Below are 20,340 nucleotides of genomic sequence, written 5' to 3' on the forward strand. Positions count from 1 at the left end.
TTTAGCGTATAATATACATGGAAGTAATTAGTTTCTGTCACCATCTGGTAGAGTTGTCAACCCTGGTGGGACTTATTCCTGGAGTTTATCACATGACCTCCTGTCTCTGACTGCCCTTTTCCAGGTCAAGCAATCCTTCCCCACTCCCCCCAATATTCTGATAGCTAATAAGAAAATGTTCAAAGAAAATGAAAAACCCACAAAAAAATTGTGTGTGGCTATGAATTTCCTGCCTAGTTGTTCCTAGTGGTATCCAGGAGATTTATCGTCAATTCCTGGAGACAGCAGAACAACCCTGGAGGTTTGGCAACACTACTATTTGTTCCAGCTGACCTACTGGAATCTAAGGTCAGGTTCAGTTCTGCCTGTCAAGTTGCATCAAATCATTTTCAATTGGGTTGGAGGTTCAGCTCAAAGACAGGGCTGGCTTTGTGATGCACAAGGCCAAAAGCAAAATTTCACTATTTCCTGTTAACACTTTCAGGCACAATGGCTGCCATGAATGGGTAAGAATTGTCCCTGAAGGGGAAAGTTTATTGGGTAAATGGATTTCCAGATGTGGTCCTGAGCCATATTGACAAGGAAGGCCTGAATTTCAACACCATCCCATCCAGGGCAACATTTGGAAAGCAATGCTTGTCCTCAGGGATCTGGGCTGGCCAAAGGAATAATCGAGGTGGCCAAGATGCCTATTTGAAAATACTATCCAATTAATTGGTTTCTCTTACCTTCCTGAAAAATTTGTATATGTGGACAGGATTGGGCTCATCTATAAATCCCTTCACTAGGCCCATACATAAAAAATGGGTTCTTGGCCAAGGAACAGGAAACCCACTGGTGCCCACAGAACCATTTGTAGTAGAGTAAACATATCAGAAGATTGAGTTTCTTCAGTTATCTGAGGAATTAGCCCTCTGGCTCTTCCCTGAACTGCCCCAGGGCTTGAAAGACTCAGCATAATACTGAGTGGTGTGGTCTGCCTGGAACACTTCAGCAATAGTTCAGCATTATATTCTACTAGCTGTACTGTTACATACTCTCACACCTCACACAGAATAGGTCCCCCATATCTTCGTAAAGAAATAGGGCCAATGCAATTGCTGCCAATGGATTTGAGACTAACCAATCAGATTCTGCACACCAATGGGGAAAATGCAGGGGAGTGGAACTAGTTTTTTGAAAAAGCTGGTATTGGCACGATGGGCTGAATGGCTATCTATTATATGATTCTATACCGCTTTGCTTTCCTACTTAAGCATTCTATTTGCTATGCAGTGATTGAATGTTTTACACCTGATTACATAGGATATATGGCACAGAAACGACTCTACCAGTCCCTGCAGTATTCATACTCCACTCGAGCCACCTCCCAACTTTTCTCATTTAAATCTAACATTGTAACCCTTTGTTCCCTTCTGCCACATACCTAGTTTGCATCGATACATAGAAACATAGAAACAGGGAGTAGGAGGAGGCCATTTGGCCCTTCGAGCCTGCTCTGCCATTCACTATGATCGTGGCTGTTCATCCAACTCAGTAGCCTGCTCCCGCTTTCTCTCCATATCCTTTGATCCCTTTCGCTGCAAGAGCTATATCTAACTTCTTCTTAAAAACATACAATGTTTTGGCCTCAACTACTTTCTGTGGTAGCAAATTCCACAGGCTCACCACTCTCTGGATGAAGAAATTTCTCCTCATCTCAGTCCTAAATGGTCTACCCCGAATCCGCAGACTGTGACCCCTGGTTCTGGACTCCCCCATCATCAGGAACATCCTTCCTGCATCTACCCTGTCTAGTCCTGTTAGCATTTTATAGGTTTCTATGAGACCCTCCCTCATTCTTCTGAAATCCAGCGAATATAATCCTAACTGACTCAATCTCTCCTCATATGTCAGTCCTGCCATCCCAGGAATCAGTCTGGTAAACCTTTGCTGCACTCCCTCTATAGCAAGAACATCCTTCCTCAGATAAGGAGACCAAAGCTGCACAAAATATTCCAGATGTGGTCTCATCAAGGCCCTGAATAATTGCAGCAAGACATCCCTGCACCTGTACTCGAATCCTCTGGCTATGAAGGCCAACATACCATTTGCCTTCTTTACCGCCTGCTGCATTTCATGCTTACCTTCAGTGACTGGTGCATGAGGACGTCCAGGTCGCGTTGCACATTCCCTGCTCTCAAGTTATAGCCATTCAGATAATAATGTCTTCCTGTTTTTGCTACCAAAATGGATAATCTCACATTTATCCACATTATACTGCATCTGCTATGCACTTGCCCACTCAGCTTGTCCAAATCAGACTGAAGCATCTCTGCGTCCTCCTCACAGCTCACCCTCCCACCCAACTTTGTGTCATCTGCAAATTTGGAGATATTACATTTAGTACCCTCATCTAAATCATGGATATATATTGTGAATAGCTGGGGTCCCAACACTGATCCCTGTGGTACCTCACTAGTCACTGCCTGCCATTCGGGAAAAGACCCGTTTATTCCTACTCTTTGTTTCCTGTCTGCCAACCAGTTTTCTATCCATCTCAATAAAGTACTCCCAATCCCATGCGCTTTAATTTTACACGCCAATCTCTTATGCGGGACTTTGTCGAAAGCCTTCTGAAAGTCCAAATAAACCACATCCACTGGCTCCCCCTCATCAACTCTACTAGTTACATTCTCGAAAAATTTATTTATCAAGCATGAATTCCTTTTCGTAAATCCATGCTGACTCTGTCCAATTCTGCCACTGTTTTCCAAGTGCTCAGCCATTAAATCTTTTATAATGAACTCTAGAATTTTCCCCACTATCGATGTCAGGCTGACTGGTCTATAATTGCCTATTTTCTCTCTACCTCCCTTTTTAAATAGTGGGGTTACATTAGCTACTGTCCAATCTGTAGGAACTGTTCCAGAGTCTATAGAATCTCGGAAGATGATGACCAATGAATCCACTATTTCTAGGGCCACTTCCTCAAGTACTCTAGGATGTAGACAATCAGGCCCTGGGAATTTATTGGCCTTCAATCCCATTAAGTTCTCCTACACCATTTCCCTACTAATACGATTTCTTTCAGTTCCTCCCTCTCACTAAACCCTGTCCCCCCCAGCATTTCTGGTTATTTGTGTCCTCCTATGTGAAGACAAAACCAATGTATGTGTTTAGTTGGCCAGCCATTTCTTTGTTCCCCATTATAAATCCCCCTGTTTCTGACTGTAAGGGACCTACATTTGTCTTCACCATACGTGTCACTTCATCCACTCCCTGTGGTAGTGAGTTCCCCATTCTTGCCATTCTTTGGATAAAGAAGTTTCTTCTGAATTCCTTTCTGGATTTTTTGGTGACTATCTTATATTGATAGTCAATAGTTATGCTCTTCCCCAGAAGAGGAAGCATTTTCTCTCTTTCCACCCCATCAAAACATTTCATAATTTTAAATACTTCTATTAGGTCACCCCTCAGCCTTCTTTTTTCAAGAGAAAAGAGACCCAGCCAGTCAATCCTTTCCTGATGTGTATACTCATGCATTTTTGTCATCATCCTCATAAATCTTCTCTGCATCTCCTTCAGTGCCTCCATATCAGTGATGGCAACTAGTCTAGTGAGTGGGCTGCATGAGTGGCCCTCCTTCATCTCAGTGGGTCGCAAGACTGAAATCTGGCATGTGCACTAACCATGACCCCATGAGTAAGAATTGGCAGGGCGTGCCAATTGAACCGTATCAGCGCTTTGATTGGATGCAGAGGGAGCGCACGGCTCTCACAGTCAATGTTGTGTGTAATCAGCATGCACCTCACTTCACGTGCCCTTGCTTTGCACACGTATCATTTTAGTACTACCGGCAGAAAAAAAAAATCACGCGAATGGAATCTGCCAACCCTGTGCATGGGCAATGGTCAACAAAATACCTTGCGGGCTGCACACACAACCCTGAAGCCGCATGATACCCACCACTGCTCCATATCCTTTTTATAATATGACAACTAGTACTACAATGAAGTACTGTCAATCTGGTCTAACCAAGGTTCGATACAGATTAAGCATGTGTTCCTATACTTTTCAATTCTATCCCTCTAGAACTAAAACCAATTGTTTTGAGTGTTGAATGACCATTTCCTGTAAATATTTGGAAGAAGGTAGAAAACTGGGGGTGAGTGGGAAAGATCACCTCATGGAAGGATGTGTTTCTTCACTGTCATTAACAATGATTTTCTTCCTCCATTTCAGGCACTGCTGGTGTGATCATTTCCCTCAGCAGAATTTTCACCAAGCTCCTGCTTTCTGACGAAAGGAAAAACACCATTGTCTTCTTCTTCATTTCAATCGGAATGGAGATGATGTGCTTCATCTTGCATTTGTTGGTGAAACAAACACAGTTTGTGCGATACTATACCTCCCATAGTAGTAGGGGCCATGAACGTCTAAAGGGCAAAGGTCATGTGGATCAGGGCCCAGGCTACCGCGTCCATCATAATGTCAATACAGAGGAAGTAAGATTCGTAAGTTTTTACTTCACGTTGTAAGAGTGAAACTGCTGATAGACAGGATAAGTCTCAGGGCACCTGGCAACTTGAAGACCGCTTCCCATGATTGTTAAAAACTTCCTCTTGTTTCAGTCATGTTCCAGATAGCCTCTTTTGGGCTGGGGGGAAATGTGGCTGTCTCCATTAAAGATTGCCTGACACCTGTTTGTTTGTGGAGGGTAAAGAAGCCCATGTCCTTTTTAATGAAAGGGCATCGCCTTTGGCTGGAAGAGAATTTATTTTGTTGCACTTCATAGCGGTAAACACACTGATCAACATTTGATAACTTCTTTTAAAAATAAATTGCCTTTTTAAATTATTTCATTTATCATTGTATGGCTAGGCCTAGACAAATGCATTTGCAAATGAACCATTTGTGTTCACCAGGGGGAACAGGTACAACAGATTTTAACTGATTTTTGCATGTTTGGTTAAGATGATACAGATTAAGACAGAAATGTAAGTACAGGACATTACTGGAGAGAAGTTCAACTTAAGTTTAAGTGAAATCTTGATCTTACCATGTTTTTAACTCTGGTCGTCCCATGTAGAAATAATTTAACACTGTTTTGCATTATTGTTTTAATATGAGTGATACATGCAAGTACAAGGGAAATGGCTAACTTAAATTAGGTGTGTCCTTGTAAATAAAGTAATAAGAAGAAGAGTAACCACACTGACCCCTTTAACAAAAACAGTTGCTTTTCTCAGCTTTTCTATAGTATTAACATTCGGAAGGGTTTAGATCAAAGAGAAATTGTTCCCAATGGCTGCAGGGTTGATAACCAGAGGGCACAGATTGGAGGTGATTGGCAAAAGAACTAGAGGCCGCATTAGCAAAGACTGGTTGAAGCAATAAATAGTTAGGAAATGTGTAATGCACTGTCTCACGAAGTGACAGAAACAGATTCACTAGTAAACTTTCAAAAGGAAATTCAATAAATACTTGAAAGAGAAGAAATAAACTAGAGGGTGTGGGGCGAACTGGATTGCTTTTCAAAAGAGCTGGCACTGACTCAATGGGCTGAATGGCCTGCTTCTGTTCCTATTCAATGATTCTGTGGTTCTTGGATGTTTTTCTTTGAAACCTGATCAGCTAAGGCTGATCTAAGGCTAGACCAGCATTCATCTTAAAGGACACTTGTCTCCTCCCTGCCTCACATTGGTTAAACTAACCCCGGAAATTGCTTTTACCTTTAAGAAAACTACAAAATGTTGGAAACCCTCAGCAGTTCAGACAACATCAATGGAGAGATAAAATAAAGTTAACATTTCAGCTTACATCAAAACTTTCTTTTATTCTCTGTGTTCACAGAAAGTTGGGAGAGGGGCTTGGCCTCCACCCCAATAGCTCTCCAGGGTTAGTCATTACCAATTAAACTGGCCACTGCCCACCCCAAGTGGAGACATGGCCAAAGAGCACCTCATGTCATGCATGCATAACTTCCGTTCCTCTCAACATAAAGTGTGAATGCCCACTGAAAACCACTGAAATGAAATAATGAGCCCCCTATCGCCTCAAAAGCAAAATACTGCAGATGCTAGGAAAATGCTGCAAGTAAATACACAGCAGGTCAGGCAGCATCTTTGGAGGCAGAAACAGAGTTAACATTTTAGGTCAATGAACGCACTGGTGCAAGATTATCGACCTGAAATGTTGACCTAGATTTTCAAAGGGGTCAGGGGCTAGCGCAAGCAGCCTTTGGAAATTGTAGTCTGGATTCCGAGGCCTTCAGGACAGTCTTGCGTTTTTAATTGGCCATCGGGGGATGGGGTGGGAGAGGAGTGGGAAGGTGCTCTCCTCCAATTAACAGCTCCCTTGACTCCTTAAGGAACTTGTTAAGGGGCCTGTCAGAAACGGACTGAGTTTTTGAAAATTTTTCCAGGCAACAACGCATCGTTTTGTAGTGCATAGCTGTCAAGTTCACCGTGTAGCTTGGATAACTTCCCTTGCAGAACCTTTTGCGTAATTGGAAGGTCCAACAAGCACCAGCAGGAATGCTACTCCTTCTTGTTCTGTTCATGGCCGCTTGCAACTGTGTTCCACCTCAAGGAGCTGCCTGTTCCAATCAGCAAGGCAGCAGCAGCCCCGAACATGGCTGCCACTTGCCATTGTCGATGGCATCAGGCAGACAGCTCCCCCATCCTGGAGGCACTTAGAGCACCTGACTGGGCACTAAGTTCGCCTCCGGGCCAAATAGGCTATTTGTATTTGAAGATCACCTCGTGAGCGTGACGCAGCTCGGGCGTGGGGTCAGCACTTGGAAATTCATCCAGTGTTGCGTTCCCGACCCCACAATGAAAATCCAGCCTGATAACTCTGCTTCTGTCTTTACAGATGTTGCCTATCTGCTGAGTATTTCCAGCACTTTCTGTTCTTTTCCCTATTGCCTCAAATTGCAGTTTTGACAGCTGCCTTTTTTCTGTCATTAAATACCAATGTTCTCTCAGTTCCAGCAGTTCCAGCCTTTACTTGTGGGTGTGAATTCACGATAACAGTTCCAGCAGTTCCAGCCTTTACTTGTGGGTGTGAATTCACGATAACATAAAAGCACCTTTCATCATTTAGTCATATGCCAAAAATAACGGTTAGAAACCATTAGGTCAGCAGTAGGTCTGAAAATCAGGACTAAAGTGTTCTAGCTAGGTCTCTGCTCTCACGTTCCTCGATGGTAAGGCTTTGCACTGGGAATGGGACCTCAAAATTGCATCCAAGCAGCACAAGGTTATTTAAAGAAGTATGGAACCACTTAGAGATGAAAGGAACCATCTTGTTCTTGAGGGGAAGGGAATGGTGGAGATGATTAATAAATGTTTTAGATCTGATTTTTACAAAGGAAGTTGAAAGTAGGACTCTAGGGGTACCAAGGGAGGATGTGAAAGAATCACTAATGGAGAAAAATATTCAAGTGGACAGTGTATTAAAAAAAAATCCAACGAGACTAAAGCAGAAAATCACTGGGCTAGATCACTGAAGACGATTAGGAATTAGAGATCAGAAATTTCCAAAGCTCCTTGGAGTGGATCTTGACTTTGTGCAATAGTGTAAAATGGATGATAGTGAGGTAACAGTTCATTTTACATATCGCCCCATTTTTTATTTCTATTGGAGTGATGGGTGTAAAACTCAGGGGGTTTGTTTAACAGACTGCAGACTCGCTATCATCTATATGCACCATCACACACCTAACCCTAACCTTAATTCCCTTGAAATCAGGAATTGTGTCAAGCAGCTGCACTGTAGAAAATGTTACACTCTGTTTAAGAAAGGGTAAAAGCTAAAGACAGGAAACAATAGGCCAATTAGGCTTTGCTTTGTTCGAATAAACTTCAAAGAGCCAACTTTAGAATGCATGCTCCAGGTGGCAAGTTTCACCAGCTAGGAAATGATGGACTAGGTGCCTGCAATGACTATGATAATTCCTGGGCTTGTACTGGTGAGAGCTCTGCTTCTTCACTACGAGGGTTGACTAGCCCAGACAGAAAATCCATCTTAGTTTTTGGAATGACAGCTGCATTTCCTGCCATTATTCCCCAAGGAAAACGGTATAGTGGAAAGCCCCCAATCCGACGGAGCAGAGCAGGATATTCCAGCGACTGCAGCTTACATGAGGTTTGATGCACCAAAGTCGAAGTTGAGGAGAAACTGGCCAGGATTCAGAGGTAATCTTACATTTTGATTCTCTCCTTTTGTGTTATGAATGGCTGAGTCAATATAATTACCTGTCTGTTATGCAGCGCTCAGTCATTACTCATCCAATCTTCATGGTGCTAATATTCAGACTGTGATCGTGCTAGTGTATTATCATTTACATTCATGCTGAGAGAGAAGTGTATGAAGGGTCAGGAAATGGTTTAGGTTGTACAGCATTCAGGAACAGACTATTCCGGACCAACATTTATGGTCCACCTGAGCCTTTTCCCATTGTTTCTCATCTAACTCTTATCAGCATAACCCTTCATTCCTTTCCCCCCTCATATGTTATCTAGCTTCCCCTTAAATGCATCCATACCATTCACTTCAACCATTCCTAGGGTGGGAGAAGGTTCCACATTCTCATCGTTCTCTGGGTAATGAAGTTTTTCTGAATTCTCTATTTGAGCTTTTGGTGACTAGTTTGGCTCTAGTCAGACGTATTTCCAGGGGTAAAAATTAGAGGCAAGAATATAACAAACTTATGGTATGCTGAGGACGTTGCATTCCTTTCAGAATCAAATAAAGGCCATACAAAATATTATAGATCAAGTAGAAAGTTTAGAATATGGATTGAATATCAAAAAGACAAAAACAATGGTAGTTGGAAGGAATACATTAGAAGAAAGAATGAAGATTATTGAAGTGGCAGATGTCACACTGGAACAAATAGATAAGTTTGTCTATTTAGGACAAATGATAACAGAAGATGGCAGATGTGATGCAGGAGTCAGAAGAAGGATAGCGATAGCCAAAAGTGACTTTGTGAGGATGAGGGATGTGTTAGCAGCAAGAAAACCTGAGCTTGTAACAAGGAAAAAACTCAAATTGCTGCATTCTGTTCACCTTCCTGAATGTCTCAGACACCTGGACAATAGGTAAAGATCTGTGGAAGGAAATCAAGGCCTTTGAAATGTGGATGCTAAGACGTATGTTAAAAATTCCATAAACGGACCATATGACAAGTGAAGAGGTGCTTGAAATTGCAAGAGCAACAATGATTCTAAAAAGTGACATCCAGAAAAGAAAATGTCAGTATTTCAGCCATTTGATCAGAGCTGGAAAGCTACAGAGATCTCTTCTAGAGGGAAAATTACAGTAGGACTTGACCTAGGCAGAGTTGATGGATATCACAAAGCAGTTGTCAAGCTACTGTGGACGTGTGAGGATGGCGCGAAACAGACAAGTGTAATATACCATGACAGCAGATACCCGGCAGGAGTAGCTACAAGCAGGACAGGGCAGGAGGATTTACTCTCTTCCCCACAAGTGCAAACATTCTCTCTGTCTCTACTGTATCAAAAGCTTTCAGAGACCCAACCTGTTCATCCTTTTCTGATGGGTATAAGCACATGGTCCTGGTTTCATCCTTGTAGGTCTTTTTTGCAGCAGCTCTATATCCACTTAATAAAACATTGACTAGAACTGTACACAGTACTCCAGGTGTGACTCCAACAAGGTTCAATTCGAGTTTCATACAACTTCGTTATTTTTCAATTCAATCCCTTTTTAAATAACCCCAAGGCCTGGATTTTCACTCCCGGGTCGGCTGCACAGGGCCCGGAGAATTCCCGGCTCCACAAAGTTAACCTTTCAAAATGGCTGCTGGACGTTGGACTTTCGCTCCAGGGAAGCAGGTTAGACTAGAAGTCAGGGTAGATGACCCCAGAAGAAGTGAGGAGGCTGTCGGGTGTGGAGGCGGGCTGGGCAGAAGGCCTGCCTTGGAAATCCGGCACTGTGTCCAAAAATGAAACAAAGGATAAAATATAAAACCTTCTTCCAGCTCTCTCATCACCCCCCATCCATGCCAGCCCATGCCACCTCATGCACTATACCCACCCCATAACCCCCATACCCTTCATGCCAACCTATGCTCCTCCACCTAGCCTTGTGCCCTTTATTTCCCTATGCCAACTTTGCCAACTCATGTCAGCCCATGTCCTCTTTGCCTTTACACCCGCAATGCCAACTCACCCAGTATCCAGCATGGGAAGACCTCAAGACCCATGTAGGGATGGGATAAAATAAAGTTTTAAGTGTCTATTACAGGCTTCACCATCTACAAGATGCACTACAGGAACTCACTAAGGCTCCTGAGGCAGCATCTTCCAAACCCAAGACTGCTACCATCGAGAATGACAAGGGCAGCAGATACATGGGAATACCACTTGCTGGAAGTTTCACTCCAAGCCACTCACCATTCTGACTTGGATGTATATCACTGTTCCTTCACTGTCACTGGGTAAAAATCCTGGAACTCCCTCCCTAACAGCACTGGGGGTGTATCTACACCACGTGGACTGCAGTGGTTCAAGAAGGCAGCTCACCACCACCTTCTCAAGGGCAATTAGGGATGGGCAATAAATGCTGGTATAGCCAGTGACTCCCATCACCCATGAATGAATAAAAAAAACTATACTGAGAAAAAAAGCATTTACTACATTTACATTCCTTCAACTAAATAAAGCTTTATAACAATAAACATTTCATTCAAGTGCACAATCCCACATAACAACAAGCATTGGAATTCAGAGTCCCACTTCAAAGAATCTGGAACCACTTGTAGCTGTTAATCAAACTGTGAAATGGCAGGCACCCTACTGTGATAATTGATGGTTGTGAAATCAGTCACACAGCACTAATCCAGTAATAAATAGTTGTTTGGGGAAAACAACAATTTATACTGTATGAGAAGGGAGTGCTGATTGGCTGGCAAGTGGATTCTGATTGGTAGGGGTGTTGTGGTAGGGAATGCACCAGTGATGGTGACTGACAGTTAACTGCCAAGCATTGTTTGAATCAGCTGATCTTGATTGTCAAGGCATTGCCCTAAGGAATGAGTCAGCGAATGGCTGTCACTTATTTTGTTTGGTTGAAGCAGGTGCAAAGTGTGTACATGTTCTTTCTGTCTGCAAAGAACAGGGCCCAGTGTAATAACATATGTAGCTTCCAGTACATGCAAATGTGTCACACTGTGAGTCCAACTGACAACAGTTGTCAGCATAATTCTTAGCACACTGAGGATTATTTAGCAAATGTTGACCACTGTGTTTTGAGTTTTGAAAGCACAGGCTGGTCAGGCACGGTGTGTACTTTGCCCATGTGGACAGCAGCTGGGACATGCTGTTTGATACGATCCTCTGGTCTTTGAGATGTACGACCTACATACCTAGCATCACACTGGCACTGAAATCCACATTACTCATTTGTATGATAGGCAGAACGTCTTTTTGGCTTGACAGCAGCATCCTGTTAGTGGTGAATACCACTTTTGTTGTTACTGCATTGTAGCAGTGTGAAACAGCTGGCTTCACCTGTTGTTCAAAGTTTTGAGATACCTTGCCCCTCCAGGGCAATCTGAGGTAGACTGGGCACTTTTGAGGGCCATAAGTGATGGCCTTAGGCAGGTATATGTTATAATATTGGTCTTATTGGCAACCTTGTAAAAAGGGCCCGAGCCATTTGCTCATCATGCAAGCTTGATGCTGAACTAGAGCACATCACAGGCATCCTGCAGGATAACGGCCACCCTGATTAGTTCATTTCGCACCATATATCATGCAAGTTCATTGTGCCTGTTTCAGCTGAACAATATAAGTGACAGCCATTCATTTACTCATTACTGTCAAGTAGATATAATAATTCTCATAATGTTATTGAAATTTATTGTAAAATAGAGTAATAGTGGGATGCGTCTATGTGTCCACGTGTGTGTGTGACTTAATTGAATTAGTTTTGGGTGCATTGATCTTAAAAGAGAGGATAGGTTTGAAATGTTGATTCGGTAAACATAGGGAAGTTTAGAAACATAGGTGTCAAAGGAACATTTGCATTTTTAAATAAACCAGGCTAGATTGTTTTCAAAGGAGGGGTGAAATGTGTCAGTGAAGTTTAGAAACAGTCAGCAGGGTTTTTCAGTTGGTGTGCGGCGGGGGGGGGGGGGGGGGGGGGGGGGCTCAACATGCTGATGCGTCAAATGATGTTGGCCATGTGTCCCGACATGATCGTGCAGTTCCGCGATATTTTGTTTGGCGGGCGCGCGCCAGAATTGGCTGCACGCCTGCCGATATGTAAACAGCCTATTAAACCCATTAAGTAAGTAATTGATCTAATTGTTAATGCTGCCTGTCCAATTTTAAGGTTGGCAGGCGGGCAAAAAGGACAAGTGGCCTTCGCATTTTTCAGGAAATTTTATCCATGAGCTTCTATTAAATAATTAAAAAATTGTACCTAAATATAAAAACATGTCCCATCTCATTTGACACAGTCACATGAGGGGACATGTTTAAATAAATTTTTAAACTATTTATTTAATTATTTCAACATCGACTCAATCTTCCTGAGGCAGCTCTGTGCCTCAGGGAGATTGAATCGCTCTTTTGTGCATGCCCAGACTCACCCTCCTCCCCCCGCCCGCACAGGTAGCGCTAAACGCTATGGCTCACGCATTACACTTAAGGCCCGCCCTCGTAAAATGACGGCACGGAGCCGATCACGGACAGCGATTGACTCTGCGACCGTCCCCGTCTGCTCCTGACAAGCCCGCCTGCCACCTGAAAAATTCAGGCCAGTGTGTTTATTTTTCCCAAAGATTACTGGTAAAACTTAGTGCTATGAGAGGGTTTTATTATCAGGGAGATAAAGCCCAAAGATATAGTGAAACAATGGGTATTTGCATTCAAAGAGGAAGATATGCATAAAGAAGAGAAGACTGTTTGTAAGGGAAGGCATTTTTTTTTAAGATCTTACAAATGTGTTAAAAGCCTTCAGCATCTATGCCTCAAGCTGCTGTCCTCAAAGGACTGAAGTTAAGAAAACTCACTTGGAATTCGACTTGTTCAGGCTATCATGTTTCTTTGCCTGGGTCTTTTAAGAATCTATGTGCCTTACTGTTGCCTTAATGAAGGCGTAACTGGGAGTTAGTTTGATTAGGGGATTTAGAAGTTATCATAGTAGTAATTTGTAGATCTACATGTATATTTAAAATCATTTCTCTTATTAATAAATGTTTAATCTAGTTTTATAAAAACCTATAAGACTTGGTGATCTTATTACGACTGAATTCAAGGCATGCATCTCGAAATTTATACAAATTGAAAATTAGTTGTGACAGTTGTTCCAAGTTTCCCTCTGGGATTTGAGCTGCTCAGCATTTACCATCAGCTGTGTCATAACATTACCCAGGGCAAAGCCTTGACCAATCAGGGTCAAGCTGCCTGGTTTAAATTTCAAACAATGTGTGGTAGCTAACTGTCAGTCACCATCGCTGGTGCATTCTCCATTGCAATACCTCTACCAATCAGAGTCAACTTGCCAACGAATCAGCACTCTTCTCGTACAGTATAAATTGTTGTTTTCCCCTTATATTGGTATTCTTGCGAAGTGTCCTGATGAGTGCAAGATGAAAAGCGTTGACATGTCTCTTTTTCTAGCAGTAATCCAGTAGTACAAGCTGTTAGGCTTATGTGAACAGACAGAGTGAAATAGCACGCAGTTGTTTTTCTTAACGCTCTAGGCATTTTGTTCAAAGATTTAAAGGACAGGACTTTTAAATTCCTTGACAGCTTGATAGCTCACTTTGACAGGTGCTTTTGACATTCCTCTTGATAATTTTGACAGGTCCTTTTGACAGGTGCTTCTGACATTCTTGACAGTTGATTTTGAGAGGTCTGTTGAAAGTTTCAATGAGCTTGACCATAATAGTTTATGCATTTTCTACGCATATTTATGCTTACTTTTAACAATTCCAAAGGGCATTTTGCCTCCACCAAAGGGCACCTTAACTCCATCAAAGGTGTCCTAGCACCAGATCCAAAGGGGTACTTTACCTCTCCAAAGAAGTACCCTGGCTATCCAAATGAATCCACCAAGTTCAGACCTGCTCTTATCAGGTCTAATCTGCATACTTTGGGTTTCATACTCCTGGTCTACTAAAATCCTTCTTGAGCGGAGGCAGCCGATGATTTAAATGAGCTGCCCTTGTGAAACGCGCATGGGAATTTCTGTGTTCAGCGGGGCTGGGGCTTCTGTTTTTCAAGCACTTTTGCCATTTTCGCCACGATGGAGAGGCTCTATGTCATGGCAAAAATCTGGGCCTGAGCATTTGATTTGCTTATTTATGGTCCTTTCACTTCTAGTGATCTGTGTGTTTGTATTTCTGACACCATTTTGCTCCTCTACCCCATTTAGCTTCTTTCTTTCCAAGTAAAATGCGACCTCCTTATTTTCCTTGCCAATACCTCACACCTGCATGTGCTCCTTCTGCAAATTTCTGAATGTCTTCTTGCAATTTGTTGCAGTATTGACTGCCCCCTTCCAACTTGATGCTGTCCAGAAATTTGGAAATTATGGGCAGAATTTTGCCCTTGATGGGTGAGCGGGCCCCACCGGCTCGGTGGGCGGGTGGGCAGCCGATCGCCACCACCAAAATGGGCCCTGCCGCCATTTTGAGTGGGCAGACCAATTAAGGCTTGCCCAGCGGGCTGCCCAACAGGAAGTGCTATGCGCTTCCTGTGCGGGGGGTGGGGGAGGGATTCCCCAACTGTCAAAGTGCACTCTTTCGCACATGCGTGCAAAAGAGCACACATCTCCCTGAGACGAAGTGCTGTCTCAGGGAGAGCGCTGAAAGTTTTATAAACCTAAAAAATAGAAAAATAAAAACATTATTAACATGTGCCCACACGAGATGGGACATGTTAATAAATATCACATCAAGTTTATTAACGTTTTTGAAAACAGACATGAAACCTCATCCCGCCAGTGGATGAGATTTCGTGTTTTTTCAGAAGCCCGCCGGGGCTCCTGGCCTACCCGCCAGCCTTAAGGTTGGACGGGCAGGGCCTTTAATTGGCTTAATTATCCTGTCAATGGCCTCAATTGGCCACTGACAGGTCGGCGGGAGGACAGCTGATTTCGCTGTGCCCCCACCTTCCTGAATATTTAAATGGGGCGCGATGATGTAGGGGTTCCCCCCAATATCATCACATGTCATTTTCGTGTCGGCGAGTGGGCCCCGCCTCCAACTTGCCGATGGAAAAATTCTGGCCTATGACTCTGATTTCAAAGTCTAAATCATTGACATAAATTATGAACAGCAGTGGTCCTAACATTGTTCCTCGTGGGACTACTCTTTCTAGCTGCTGCCACTCTAAACAGCTACCCTTTACCTCTACCCTCTGCTTTCTGTCTTCCATCCAGCGAGCCATTTGTCCCCTGTTTCTGCATGCTCTGATTTTATTCTTTAGTCTATTATATGGTACTTTATTAAAGGCATTTGTAAATCTAGATTTATTAAATCTACTACAATGCCTTCTCTCTCTGAAGTGAATGTAGGGTTAACTGGTAGCAGAGGACTTTTAAAAATTCTTTCATGGGATATGGGTGTCGCTGGCCAGCATTTGTTGGCTGAGTGACTTGCTCGGCTATTTCAGAGTCAACCACATAGGAGTCACATATAGGCCAGACCAGGTAAGGACCGCAGATTTCTTTCCCTAAAAAGAAATTATTGAACCAGATAGGTTTCAATGACATTTGTCATGGTCACCATTACTGAAATTATCTTTATATTAGAGTTAGTAATTGAATTTATATTCCATCAGCTGCTATAGTGGGATCTGAACCATACTCCCAGAGCATTCAGCAGGTCTGGCAGCATCGGCGGAGAAGAAAAGAGTTGACGTTTCGAGTCCTCATGACCCCAAAGGGTCATGAGACTGGAAACATCAACTCTTTTCTTCTCCGTCGATGCTGCCAGACCTGCTGAGTTTTTCCAGGTAATTCTGTTTTTGTTTTGGATTTCCAGCATCCGCAGTTTTTTGTTTTTATCTCCCGGAGCATTACCAGTCTAGTGACATAACCACTACACTACCATCTCCTTCCTATATTGACATAAGTTCCTTTACTTACTTTGGCTATTCTTGTGAGGACATTAACCCTTTGTAAGGCAGCGTTTGGACTGCCTCTACATCTTCCTCTCGACAACATGTAACACCCTCTGAATGGGACTTCCTGCTCTCAATGCCCATTGGATGGCCACTCATGACTTCTGCTGGCAGCACCTCCACAAAGACATCTGAAAACTTGAGTGCCCTTGTTACTGCTGCTATGCTCTCTCAGCCATCTTGTTGTGCCTGGAGCTCTCAGTGTAAGCCCCTGCCAACCCCCCATTTAAGCTGGCTACTGCCTTCTAAAGAACTGTAACAGAACTGTATCATCCAGGGCAATGAAGAGCAGATTTTCTGCCTTCCAGCTCACCTGGCATGACCATTGAGGGCTCTGGCAGCAAAATACATAGAACAGAACCCAGTCCAACTAGTCTGTGTTATTATTTGAGCTCTGAATGAATACAGCAGTGAGCAGATGCAAGGACCATTCTATCACAAACTCATCAACAGGTGGAGAACCTGTGGAGCCACCACTAACACTGGATAATAATTCTTGGGGTTTGGAGATGGTCGTGTTGCCAGTTGTCTCCATTCGTCTGTTGAAAGCGCTCAATATTTAGGTCACTTTATTCGTGAAATTATCTGCGCTGCCATTCAGCACTTTGATGTAAGTATCACAAAGGCACTTCAAACATTTAATTTAGCACAAATAGGACCCTGCGGACTGATATCAGTTTGTTTACACATGGGAAGCAATCCAACTTGAGGCCCTTCACTTCTGTGTTTGTCTCTTTAGATCTTTAAAAAACAGTTTAATTACATTTTGAGAAAGAGCAAATGGTTTGGGGGAGGGTGGGGTGGGGTGCAGGGTGGAAGTGCTCCTGATCAAAAGGAATTTGTTGGGAAAGAGGCTTTAATAAAGATCAATGAACTGAACAAGAAATTTAACCTGGTTGTTGGCAGCCCCAATTCTCCAGGGCACCAGGTCACAAAGCAGTTCATAAATGATAAAGTGCCGTGGGAGTTGGGATTTCCACCCTGCTTTCCCGAGCTTGCGCTGAGATTTTGAAAAATGGCACAGTAACACCTAATAAGTAAAATTTTAAAAAGTGTAAGTCACCTACAAGGATCAACACCTGTCCTTGCCTCAGGAGTTATGAATGATTAAAGTGACTAACATCATTTCAGGTCTCACTTGTACAATTCAATAAAAATCACAAGGCTGTAAAATGTACTGCAGCTTCAGAACCAAGAACAGCATGAAATAATACGGGCACTGAATGCATAACTATATAAGAGAAGAGTTCCTTAGCACTTTGGTTTATGTTAGGGTGGGAATCACAGTATAAGTTAGTTTTAATTTGGTTAAGTTGATTGCACACATCAGAACAGACTTTTATACACATCTTACTTTTAATCGTTGCTGAAGTAAAAGTCGGGGCTGAATGGAAATCTGGTTCAGTTCAGCCCAGCAGTCTTTGCTGGGTTTGTTTTATCATTATGAATCCATCGCTTTCCTCTGCATGAAGCTTGAAATCGAGACAATGTGACCTGCTGCCTTTGAGCTCAATACTCAAAAATAGCAGCTTAGAGGTCAAAAACATCATCAAGGTAAGTTCGGCTGAAGGAGCTCCGTTTAGCTCATCCTATGATGCTAAATGGGCCAATGCTCTCCTCCCAGGACAAGACTTCATCTTGACCCACTGACTCCGCTAGAACCCAGGCCCAATTTCCTGGTTCAGGATTCATCCCATATGCAGAATGAATTGCCGGAGGGATTCCCAATGCCAAGAGGGAGCCTGCCAATGAAATCCCAGCACCACAAAAGGTGGCAAAGGGTAGAAGGGTGGAGGGAGTTACAATTGGCTCCATTTTGGGTGGTACCATGGGAAGTGGAATTTGCATTTAATTTGATCCTCCATAGTTCTGCCCAATTGCTCACATTGTCTAATTTTTTACTGTAATTTCTTGGATACTAGATAACTGCATCCCTCAAACCCTACCCAATTTACTATCATCCACCAATTTGACAAATTCAACAAGTTTACATTGCAATCTGGATCTAGGTCATTTTTGTAGATCAGGAATAGAAGTGGCTCCTGTCCTGGAAATTCCTGGGACATTTCACTCAGTGTCTCTCCCCAGCTTGACATCACTTCCTGAACTAGCACTCACTGCTACCTCTCTGTTAACAAGTTCCTCCTCCACCTTTAGGTTTTGCCTAGCCTTAAGATTATGCACAGTCTTTCGCATGGTACATTATTGATGCCTTTCTGGAAGTCTAGGTAGACTATATTTGAGGCTTTTCAGTAAAGGTTGACGGGCAGGATCTGAGGATCTGCCCCTTTTGAAACCACATTTACTCCCACTTACCTCTATTTTTATATTTTCATTGAGGTAATCCTGCACTCAGAACCAAAGGATTAATTCTATTCTTTTGTTGGTTGCACATTTATATTAGGCCTATAGTTACCTGGTTTTGATTTATCACCTTTCTTGAAAAAGGACACTGTTTCCAATCCAGTGCAACCACCCTTATGTTTCTGACTCTCCCATAAGGATGGGCAGCACTGAATAGATTTTCCCCCTTCCATCACTTGACATCCTTGGGTATAATTGTTTTTGCGCCCTGCAGTAATGTTGGAGCCTCATTCACACCCAGCAGGTTAGAAAATAATAGTTCATTGACAGCTGTGTTGTGCCCAGGCAAGCACTGGAGCGCAAAAATCTAGGCCATTCGATTTCATTGTTGACCCTCCCATGTTGGCTGGCACGCTACACGTGTTTAATCTCGTGAGTGTTTCCAAGAGCCGATCATTTAATATACATTAATTATTTTTCCTTTAACCTCAGCTTTAGCTGCAGGTTTGTTAGAGGTGTTCAAAATCATGAGGGGTCTGGACAAAGTAGATAGGAAAAAATGTTCCTATTGGTGGAAGGTTAGAGAACCAGAGGGCAAAGATTTAAGGTAACTGGCCAAAGAAGCAATGCTGACATGAGGAAGTGCAGCAAGCGGTTAGGGGATCTGGATTGCATGCCTGAGAGAGTGCTGGAGGCAGGATCAATGGAAGCATTTAAGAGGGAATTGGATTATTATCTGAAAATGAAGAATGTTCAAGGATACGGGGAGAAGGTGGGAGAATGGCACTAGGTGGATTACTCCTTCAGAGAGCCAACACAGACACGATGGGCTGAATGACCTCCTACTGTACCATAACCATTCTGTGATTCTGTACCCTGAAGGGTTCCCAATTCTCCCTTGATGACCCTGTTTTTTGTTGCAGTAATGAGAGCACTTTCCATTGTTTCAATAAGCCTTCAGAGTAACACTCAATTCTAGTTCTTTCTTTGAACTTCTGACTGTCATTTTATATTCTTCCCTGTGGATTCTTCATCTTTTCTCCCGACACTATTTGCAATGTATATTTTTCTCATTTGAGTCCTCTTTGAATTATCTTAACCCATAGAGGATCATGTTACCTTGACCTGCATTTACAAGTCCTTGGTATGCACCTAGTCTGCTCGCTCAGCAAGTGCTCCTTAAAGGTTTCCAATTCTCAACTGAGTTTTCTTGTTATTACCATAGCCAAATTTAGTTCTCCTCATATTTTATTGAAAGCTGTACATTTGTATATTGACTTTTGATTTAATGTCAATGTTGGTTATGTTGCCACTCATTCCATTCCCAATACCATATCTAATAATCCACTTGGTCAGGCAGTAGTCATCACTGATATTCAGTAATTCAGATTCGAGACACTTGGGCACTACCAGTTTATATTTTTTTATTCACTCTTGGGATGTGAGCAGCACTAGCAAGGCCAGCACTTAATGCTGATTGGCTAAAGTTATGTAGCTTACTATTTACACAAACCTTTCTTATCTCTTGGAATAATCAATCCATCTGTCTACCGAATAGTCTGTAGAAACCCCAAGACTTGCCCATGTTCCATTTGCATGACATACAGGTATCCCATCATTTAAAGCCCATTCTAATAGCACATTTATGTTTTAGCATGGTTTCTAAGTTAGGGTGTTCCTTGAAAAGCGCTGCCTCCATTTCCGTTTCAGCTCGGTTACTGAACAGGCTAAGCCTTTCTAAAAAAAAGGCCACCCCATTGCTTCCTTCCCTGACTCCGGCTCGCTGCCTCTCTGCCCTGACCCTCCTGTTCACCACCTCCCTGCTTTGACCCTCCTACTCGTGGCTTCTCTCCCCTGCGCACCCACTTGCAGCCTCCCTCAC

At 42.9% G+C, this 20,340-nt stretch overlaps 1 protein-coding gene across 1 annotated transcript in view; it reads left to right on the forward strand.

Moving 5' to 3' along the window:
* The window catches only part of slc29a4a (solute carrier family 29 member 4a), a 141,999-nt gene that overhangs the window by 99,204 nt on the left and 22,455 nt on the right, over window positions 1–20,340 (forward strand). Inside the window, exons 7-8 of the mRNA XM_041206883.1 lie at window positions 4,225–4,487; window positions 8,060–8,183. Of these exons, the coding sequence (XP_041062817.1) occupies window positions 4,225–4,487; window positions 8,060–8,183 (387 nt within the window). The remainder of the gene's footprint in view (window positions 1–4,224; window positions 4,488–8,059; window positions 8,184–20,340) is intronic.

The sequence above is a fragment of the Carcharodon carcharias genome, chromosome 15 (assembly GCF_017639515.1).
Source record: "Carcharodon carcharias isolate sCarCar2 chromosome 15, sCarCar2.pri, whole genome shotgun sequence".
Lineage (NCBI taxonomy): Eukaryota > Metazoa > Chordata > Chondrichthyes > Lamniformes > Lamnidae > Carcharodon > Carcharodon carcharias.